The 10,043-nt window shown below is 35.4% G+C and overlaps 1 protein-coding gene across 3 annotated transcripts; it reads left to right on the top strand.

The window, feature by feature from the left end:
* The first annotated feature begins 363 nt into the window (after window positions 1-363).
* On the top strand, window positions 364-9,801 carry LOC127975949 (MAP3K12-binding inhibitory protein 1-like). Of its 3 annotated transcripts, XR_008157706.1 has the most exons (10): window positions 364-538; window positions 909-1,025; window positions 2,422-2,595; window positions 3,464-3,560; window positions 3,848-3,913; window positions 6,036-6,188; window positions 6,312-6,409; window positions 8,493-8,664; window positions 9,356-9,394; window positions 9,499-9,574. XR_008157706.1 is itself a non-coding variant. In XM_052580012.1 (9 exons), exons 1-9 carry the CDS (start codon window positions 395-397, stop codon window positions 9,601-9,603), a joined length of 993 nt encoding a protein of 330 aa, XP_052435972.1. In that variant the 5' UTR covers window positions 364-394; the 3' UTR covers window positions 9,604-9,801. The 3 variants fall into 3 exon arrangements, 2 of the variants coding, with proteins under 2 accessions (XP_052435972.1, XP_052435971.1); XM_052580012.1 differs by lacking the exon at window positions 8,493-8,664 and having other exon boundaries at window positions 9,499-9,801; XM_052580011.1 differs by lacking the exons at window positions 9,356-9,394; window positions 9,499-9,574 and adding an exon at window positions 7,850-7,991 and having other exon boundaries at window positions 8,493-8,658.
* Window positions 9,802-10,043: the final 242 nt, after the last annotated feature.

Below are 10,043 nucleotides of genomic sequence, written 5' to 3'. Positions count from 1 at the left end.
TGGCATATCATTATTATAGTTTCAGAGCCTACAGTATATGTATAAAACATGATAAAATGGAAATAAATACTTATTTTATTATTATTAAATACCATGGGACTATCATAATACATGCCAAAAGAAACATGGTATTGCCTTGAAAAAAAAACAAGGTACATTTTATTGTTTTATTATTTTTACACATTGACTAATGTGGCACAACAGAACGTAACACAAGATAGATAGTGAACATTATTAAAAATGTTAAACAAATTAAATATGAATTTTCAAAGTTTTTTTTTTTTATAAAGTGAAAATTGACCGTTTTGATTTCGCAAATTTATCACGGTTCTAAAGGAAGTGAGGTCATGTCATAGAGGAGCGCGTTAGTCCAATCAGCGTCAGGAGCGGAAGTATGATGGCGGCGGAGGGAGACAGACGTGACGCGTGCGCTGCTGGAAGTAAACAGGAGCAGCGCAGCATCCACAGAGGACACCGGGATGTGTTCAGAGACTGCGTTGGCTCTATTATCCAGTCCCTCGCTGAGTTTGGCGCAAAGGTTTGTGTAAATAAGATGCACGCGCTTTAAGCGGGGTTGGGAAAACTGGAACAGTAACACACTCTGTAGAGCACATAACGTTACCAGTTATTGTAGTGGATAATTTGAGTCTTATAAAACCTGTGAAATAAACATCATCAGCCTGAGATTGTTTGCTGGTCTCACTTGTTTATGCTGGTGTTACTTCCTGTCTGACCACTGCCCAAAATCCCTCTCATAAACAATAAATAAAACAGACGACCATCAATAAGTCTCATAGGCTGGTTTAGTCATTTATCTTTTGTACAGATGCTCGTCAAAAGTATTTAGAAGCTACAATAATAATAAGAAGAAGAAGAAGAAGAATTGTAGAAATTCTCTTGTTTTACAGTTAAAAGTGGGTGATAAAGAGTTGAGCATCAGTGCCAGTGTCAACCATCTAAACATCTCTGAACTTCAGCCATCTCAAGTTAATGCCTGTTTACAACAGCACATCTCCAAACTACAGGTAAGAGTGCTTTTATCATGTGTGTTTTATAATTTAATTAACACACCTATGTGGAATACTTGATTCTGGGTGATCCTATCAGTCTATAATGACAACTGAAGTGTATAACAAACCATTTAGTTTTTAATGCCATTTATTTATTTGTTTACTTAATGTATTTACATTATTATTATTAATTTGTATTAATTTATTATTATTATTATTATTTATGGCTGCTGCTTAGATGTGGAATGAACCTTTCCTAGAATAGAAACCTTATCTATCTATCTATTAGGAATGTAACGATTCACTCAACTCCCGATTCGATTCGATTCAGTTCATGTTTTTGTGTTTTCTTTTTTTTTTTTTTACAAAATTTAGGTTTAAGACAAATTATAAATTAAATGTGTCCTTTAATTATTGCTTGGACAAAATGTGGCACATTTCTTTGTGAAACTGAAATATAACACTATAATAATATACTAATATAGCACTTGCATAACATTGCTCTTTTGTTGGTTTTGATTGCTTCTGTTGTCCTCATTTGTAAGTCGCTTTGCATAAAAGCGTCTGCTAAATAACAAAATTTTAAATATAATATAAATGTAAATAACAAAACTAAATTGAAATAAAACAAAATCCCCAAATCAAATTAAAAAGTAACACAAACAAAATAAATCTCTTCATTTGAACAAAATAAGGCTTTGTCTGTGCTTCCATTTAAAATTAGAGGCAAACAACCCTGCATTTGAATCATATAAAAGACAATATATATCTTTTTTTTATTCTAATTAATATTTAAGAAATTTTAAATGTAAAAATTATAAATGTGTAAAATAAACTTACTTATACTTTAAGTGACAACTACTTGATTCTATAATCCTGTGAAAGTTTTTTTTTTTTTTTACAAATAAAGAAACATTTAAAATCTATATATATAAAAAGTAAGTAAACACTGTTCTATCAGGGCTATCAGTAATAAGTTTGTTTGCATTGGGAATATATATATATCTCATTATTATTATTTTTTTTTTAAAGGTAACACTCATTTTACGTACAGCACACAGTGAAAATGATATGAACATGACAGTGGGCAAATGGATAAAGCACAGCATGGTTTGAAATCATGAGTTTAAAGTCTCTCCAGTGAAGTTGTACTCTTCTGTCAGCATTCAATTCACACACAACGACTGTCACGCAGAGAACACTCGATCATGCAGGATACAGATGCACATTTTATAAGATATCAGTCGTTATAATACTTTTTACACACCCTTGTTTAACAAACTAACTGATTATTAGACAGACTTCTTTCCCTATTAGAAAGAACTCTTAAAATCTTATAGATACACATGAAATTTAATTATCTGTGGATGTATTTGTTATCACTTTATAATTCGATTTGTGATTCTTCCAGTTAGTCTCTGAAAATCTGAAGCAAATGGTGGAGTCTGAAGTCCACTCCATCCCAGGCAGCAGTGACAGGAAAGAAACAGCAGATACATCTGAGCATCCTACATCTGACCACGGCATCGTTCATAACAAGCCTCAAATCGATGATAATGTGCAGATAAAGGCTGCTAAATCTGAGGTAAAACCTCTCAAACATACCACGGCACAAAATACATAAATATATTATATATGCTTATAAAACAAATTATACATTTTATCCATTTATATATTTATTACTAGTCTTTTTTTTTTCAACCTCAAGGAGGAGAGGGCATAATGATAAAACTTTGAAATGTTTTTATCCTGCCAATAACAAAGGCATTATTATATATTTATATATTCTGTATTTTGTCTTACTTAGTTGAACAGTTAGGCTATTATTGGTTTTATTTGTATGTACCAATGATTATTGTTGGACCAAATATTCCCTTTTTGCAAGCATTCAAGCAATCTCTTTTCCCAAACGCAATTAAAGTTGAATGTTTGACAGAGGCTATTTATTATTTGGATGTAATCTGCCCCAGTTGGTCAGTCATAGGGAGTGTGAATTGCCATCTGTGGGCAGATAGTTGAGAATGAATGGAAGGCTCCTTCACTGCCTGCTTTCCTTCAGAGAGAAACAAATAGCCACCCACTTTGAGAGTCCTGAGAGAGGTCCTGGTCCTTGCAACGTTATGAAGTGGATGTTCATTACACGCTGAAATTGCATGTGGGCGAAGGACAAGGAGGCCCTCATTTTTATTGCTTATTTATTTTTTTACAGTCACCGTAATAAAAAGGCCCAAGCAAATCACAACTATCTGAAATGGCTGCGTTGTGAGAAATATTTTGATTTTTGGAATAATTGTGTCCACTGCGGTCACTTGTTAGTCATGCAGTCCATACAGCCTAGTGTTCCTCATTATAACTAAACAGCAAAAAAGAAGACAGTGGATTGATTTTTTTTCTTTCAATAGCTCATCAGTCTGACTCTCATTGCTATCTCTCTCGCTAAATTTTTTTTTCAGAGTGAACGTAGGATATCTGCATTTATAGAGCACAAACAGCTGGAGATCAATGAAAACAATGTGAGGGAGTTTTGCAACATGATCGACTGCAATCAGGGTGAGAATGGGAGGGCACTGGCAGCATGGGGGGTGGTCAGAGGGGTTACTGCACAATTGCCAATGTTTGTAAGAGTGCTGATTTCCACAGGTGTGAGGTCAAAATACACCCGTCATTCACAGACTAAATCCTTCATATACAACCAGGTGTTAAAAGCTCTTTATTTCTACCAAATGAGGTCATTTGCTTCGGATGTTTGCACGGTGTTTACTATTGCATGTGTGTAAGGCAGTGATGAATCGATTATTAATTTGCAAATTATTATTTTTTTCCCATATGGTGTATAGAGGACAGCTGTGCAAGAACTGATGCAGTATTTACACCATATCCTGGTCTCAAGAGTCATGTCAAAGGTTAGGATATTGTTCATTCTTGCTCTTGTTGTATGGAACTTCAAATATGAAAAGATAAAAAATGTATATATATATATATATATATATATATATATATATATATGTATATATGTATATATATATGTATATATATATACATTATGGATGTAACAATGTTATTAATATTGTGATATTGCTATAGCAAAACTCTCAATATTATCGTGGTTACTTAACGATAGGAAATGATGGGTCTTCTGGGCAAAAAGTGTAGTTTTTGAAATATATTTAAACTTCAAAATAAAAGCTGTACTGCCATTTCCGGCAAAAATGAAATTGAAATTGATCTGAAAAACAGTTAAGAGATTTATCTGTTTCCAATAAATGCTGTTCTTTTGAACTTTCTATTCATCAAAGGATCCTGAAAATATGTATCATCATATTAAAATGATTTCTGAAAGATCATGTAACTCCAAAGACTGGAATAATGACTGCTAAAAATTCAGCTTTGCAATTACAGGAATAAATGACAGTTTTTAATGTATTAAAATAATAATACTGCTTTAATTTTACTGTATTAAACATATGTAGCCATTATGAGCTGACCCAAAAATGAAAATCTGGTTGGATTTTACTCACCTCCAAGGCATCCTTGTCTTTGATCTTTCAAGCTCTATCATTGCAGTCAGTGTGTGCTGCATTGCTTCAGTCCAAAAGAAGTGAAATAAAAAGCCCCCATCCATAAAAAAAGTGTCTCAAACAATGGGGTGTGCCATATCATACAGTCCACAATAATGATAAAAAAAAAGTGTCATATCACAACATCAATGATTTAGTGACACAATGACTTATGGTGGATATATGTTCCCTAACATGCACAACAACACCACCACAAAACCAGTAGGTGTGTTCGACTGATAGGTGTATGACAACAAAGTATCACGAGAGGAGTGCTAGAGCATATTTGAGAACACACTCTTACCTTCAAAAATAGGAGAGGAGCATATCTTAAGTAAAACGGTGTGGGAGAAGAAAGGGGACTGGTGATTTCTACCGACTGCCTGAGACCAGTGTAAAAAGACGGCCTGTGCGTCGACATGAAAGTTTATCAATTGCACATGTTTTAAGCCATGCCAATTTAAACATTCAAAACAGTTTAAAGTATTCAAACAGAAGACGCGGAAAAACTCAACTGAGAGTTTGCGCACTGAACATGGAGAGCAGCACAAACACCAAACCGAGCTCTTCTTCGCTTCCTCATGTGCCTGAACGAACTAATACACCATGCCAGTTTAAACACACAAGCACAAAAAGACATTAAAAGCTTAATTTAGCACCCATATGCTGTTCGGTGCATATAGTGTGCATTCAGAAAGTCGTGTCTACAGCCATTAAACAACAAATTGTTAAAAGAGTCTTCTGTAATGACAAATACATACAAAATTTTGACCTCGAAAGTATCAACGAAAAAAGGTTGGTTATGTCTTAAGTGAAAGTAAACCGTTGCGAAAGAAATCGAAAGTGTAACATATTGGATGTTTTATCTGTTAAAGTGACCGTGCCTAATTTCCTAGCTGCTGTCCGTATCCTTGCTGTTAATCCAAGAAATAAAATGGAAGAAAATTACTTTGTAGTTTTAACAAGAAATAATCTATATTTCATTTATACACTAAAGACTATGCAGTGCTATTTACATTTGATTATTCAGTTTCTGTACCTGGACACCTACTTAAACATTGTTTAATTTGTTTATTTGTGCTATTTACACAATTTCAAACAGGGGCCACCGGTAAAACCCCAGCTACGGCGCTGTACACTGATCAGTCTTCTTCAAGTCGAACACACAGCTGCTGCTGCCACCTTATGACAACAGATTTACACTTCAAATTAAGTAGTCTGTCATCGATGACAGTAGCTCATTGGAAAAGGATTAAAAATGCCCTTTTTTTTTTTTTTTTGCCCTAATAAGTGCTGCTGCCTGCCAGCTGCAATCACCAATAAAACATTGTTCCATGTTTTTCATTTTTAATATATTGTCATAAATATCGTTATTGCAATTAATCTTGATATATCGTGATATAATTTTGAGGCTGTATCGCCCACCCTTACTCACATGGCTCCGGTGGGTGTTTGTTTGCTATTGTAGTGAAGCGTGTTATAAATACGTATGGACCTCAAACCAAAGGGACACACACTGAACTGGCAGACCAGCAGCAGGGATCCATGAACAGAGACTGTGGAAACCCTGCCGTGGAGGAGAGGCTCCAAAACATGGAATCTCACCTTAAACTTCCACCAGGTACGTGAGAACTATTGAAGAGCAATAAAAAGTTAAATGTCCTAATGTTTGGCCTGTTTAGAAGCGTATTTATTTTTTCATGTAAGCTGAAATATGAACATTCTACTGTTACTGTATCTATAGCAGGTCCAGTTCCTCAAAGCATTTATCAGCGGCTACAGAAACTTGAAGATCGAATTCTGGAGCTTGAGGGTCTTTCCCCAGAGTACTTCCACTCCACGGTAAGTGGTAGGAAAAGAGCGAGAGAGAATGTGTGTGTCCTTGTTTGTTGGAGGAGTGGATGATCAGATATTGAATTAGTTTGTTCATCTTAGCAGTGTCATTCCACAAGTTCCACACTCTTTCAACATCCACAGTATCTTATGAACACTGAGAACCACACATTGAGTGATTCTGATAGGGAGTTGTTGTTTTTCTTTTTCTTTTTATGAATCACAATATTAATAAATTAATAAATAAACTCATTTGTTTTGAAAAGGCTTTGCAAAGAGTCTTGCTAAAGATCTGTTGCTCTTGTCACATGCAAAGGAGCATTTCTTAAAGGCACAGGGTCAAAGAGAGGGTGGTGCATTATACAGTACCGTTCATAAGGCTTTTCCCCATTTTTTTTAAGGAAAAATGAATACTTTTATTTAGCGAGGACATATTAGGTTGATTAAAAGTGACAGTAAAGAATTCTATTCTTTGAACTTTGTTTATCAAAGTGTCATAACAATATTAACAGCACATTGATGACGAGATGTTTCTGAGCAGAAAATCGGCATATCAGAATGATTTCTGGAAGATCACATGACACTGAAGACTGGAGTAATGATGCTGAAAATCCAGCTTTGCATCACAGGAATAAATTACATTTTCATATATATACTAAAATAATTTTTTTTTATAATATTTCAGAAAATTCTATTTTTTTCTGTATTTTTATCAAATAAATGCTGCCTTGATGAGTATAAGAAACTTATTAAAAAAAACATTGAAAATCTTACTGATCCCAAACTTTTGAACAACACTGTGTATATACCACCTTCACTTTTTTAAAATTTATGTTGCAGCCTGATTCTACAATTGTTTATGGGGTCATATCATGCGATTTTAAGTTCTCCTTTCTCTTTGGAATCCAAAGAGATATTCTTTATCAAAGTTAAGACTCTGCCACACACCCCTAGTCTCATCCAAACACACACCCACGCTTACGTCACTTTGTGGAAATATTTTTTGTAATACTGCCCAAATGTTCATGCAAGGAAAGAAGGTGTGGTTTCAGTAACCGCAGTTAGTGTTGAAGCAGCCGTGTCAGGGAGATTCTGTGTGTATCTAGGTGAAAGCAAAAGCTCTTTATTTGGCCTTCTGAAAGTAGATGCATTTAGGAATCTTTAAGATTACTTACAGCAGAACAGCAAAGCATTTTATAGACGACTGTTTCGTGAACCTAGGAGAGGAGGTCATTCTGACTTTGCTACGACAATCTGGTGCTTCTGAATCAGCTACTGTAAGTGTGTTTTATTATTAGTTTACGTATTTGCAGTTGACTGTCCAAATGCGGAGTTTTGTGTGTGTGTGTGTATGTGCGCGTGCGAGAGAGAGAGAGAGAGAGAAAGGGTCACAGTTGAGTCAACTAAAACTAAGGACCTTATTAACTGTCTTTACATTTATTTTGAAAGATGAAGCAAGGGGCGTTACATTTCCGACAAGTGCTTGCTGTGTTCGGCCAATCACAATGCACTGGGTCAGCTAGCCAATCAGAGCAGACTGCGCTTGTCGGAAGGAGGGACTTTGAAGAAAAAAATGACATGTTTGAGAGAGGTGGGACATAGACAACCTACAATAATGTACAGTATTTGAAAAATACTGTGTTTTTTTAACATTAAAGCATATTCTGTTACACCAAATAAATAAAATAAAAGATCTTTGAAAAAAAATAATCCTATGACCCCTTTAAATTTTTAAAAAACAACAACTCCTTAATCTACACTCTATAAGTGAAAACAGTAATTTATAAATGTCTGTAAATTTATAAAAAAAAAATAAAAATAAAAATTAGTATTTACATAAGTACGCAGTACTTAGCTGACGCTCTTTTTGTTGCAGTGCTTATTTCACATTTGTAAAAACATTGTTTTCGCTATATTATTAATCAATTAAATGTCGCCTTGATGAGCATAAGCGACTTTAAGACATTTGAACTTTTAGAAGGTAATCCAAGTCTACACCTAGGAAAACAATTAAATGCTAAAAATGACAACCTCTTTATGGTGTTAGACTGAGTTTGTAACGCTGAATTCTCTGTTTGTTTTTACACTGTAGCTCACACGTCCTTGTCATGCTGAAGACTTCTCACTTATGCGTTTCCTCCTGCGCTCACGACAGTCGGCCGGAGAGTTCTTCAAAACCATTAAAAGCTGATATGAGTGATATTTTTTCCCTCACTTCAGAATTTGTTATCCCTGTCAGATTGTAGCCCATCAAAGTTAGCTGAGTAAGTGCTCTTGAACCGTTTCTACGCCTCCTCACACCAGCTTCACTTAGTTCAGTGCTGAGCTGAAAGCTAGCTGATTTCCATGTCCTTTACACTGTGTGTTGCCTTTAAAGTGGAACATTGAGTGCGGTCAAATATGCTGATCTTCTTGGTTTGTGGTGCAGCTTTCAGTAAGTCAAATGAATTAATTGAACTCGGCTGACCAGGGTGAGCAGATATCATGCATCTGCCAAGTGGGCAATATGCACACTGAAAAGTGATTAAAATGAAGGCAAATTATGGGTAATAGATAAAAAGTAAAGGATAAAAAGAATAAATGAAAGGACCGTTGGGTGACAGAAAGAATCCTGATGGCCCCACTTAATACTGTTAATCAGTGTAAGTCTATGGCAGCTCGCTGTGTTGGCAGTGATTGAGTGATGCTGAAGGACATCTCTGTCTCTGTTTCATACACTAATCATGTGCCGCTTCGGTCCACTTACAGTTGTCCTTGGTTCAATTTATTGTTTTGGCTGCCATTACGCCCCCCCCCCCCCCTTTTTTTTTTTTCCTGGGAAAAACAACCATGTAAGAGATTTTTGTTTAGTCTGATATTGAGATGAATGCTTTGCCATTTCATTGAACGACCACGGTTGTGCATTGTTCATATAAATCAGCATTCATTTCATGCTTTTATTTCTTTTAACCTCAGAATTACTCGCACAAACGACCTAAAGCTTCAGTGTCACAGGTAAGTTCCATTACTGATGCATTTGCGTATTCATGAAGGGAAAAATATGAAGGTCCTGCTGTTAAGTGAGAATGTATTAGCTGAAAACGGCCTTGTTTTCACAGAGCTACAGTCTCGCTGAGCTGGATGGGAAGATCAGTGCCGTCAAAGCCGCCTTGATGAAGAAATCCAGTGAGGTCCAACCCACAGACGCAGAGTTTTCATTCTGACACGTGGACTCTTGGATTCAGCCGTTTTTTATGCCTTCTCATTATGAGTTAGATCATCTGTTTTGGTACAGAATTGTGATGAACTGAGTAGATTTGGGTTTTGTGTGCCGCTGATTATTTTATATCTGTAAAATGTACATTTTCCTTTATGTATATTTACTATGTACATCACTTATGTAAATAAATTCGTGCATCATGCATTTTTTTATTGGAACATTCCTTTTCCCGGCTTATACTAGGTAATGTGTTTGGTTGTATACAAAGAAATTGGAGGCTCACAATACTCTATATCTTTTAATTGAAGAGAAAATATCACGTTGACCCTATTATCAGACTTAAATTGGATTATAATTGTCTGCAAGGTAGTTCCTTGAGGAGTTAGCTCCCATGTTCTATAGTTACTGTTAAAGAAAGGGTAGAAAGTACTAACCGTTTGGAAG

This window comes from Carassius gibelio, chromosome B17 (genome assembly GCF_023724105.1).
Source record: "Carassius gibelio isolate Cgi1373 ecotype wild population from Czech Republic chromosome B17, carGib1.2-hapl.c, whole genome shotgun sequence".
NCBI lineage: Eukaryota > Metazoa > Chordata > Actinopteri > Cypriniformes > Cyprinidae > Carassius > Carassius gibelio.
Note: the sequence above shows the minus strand (reverse complement) of the source record. Positions and strands in the feature narration are given on the sequence as shown.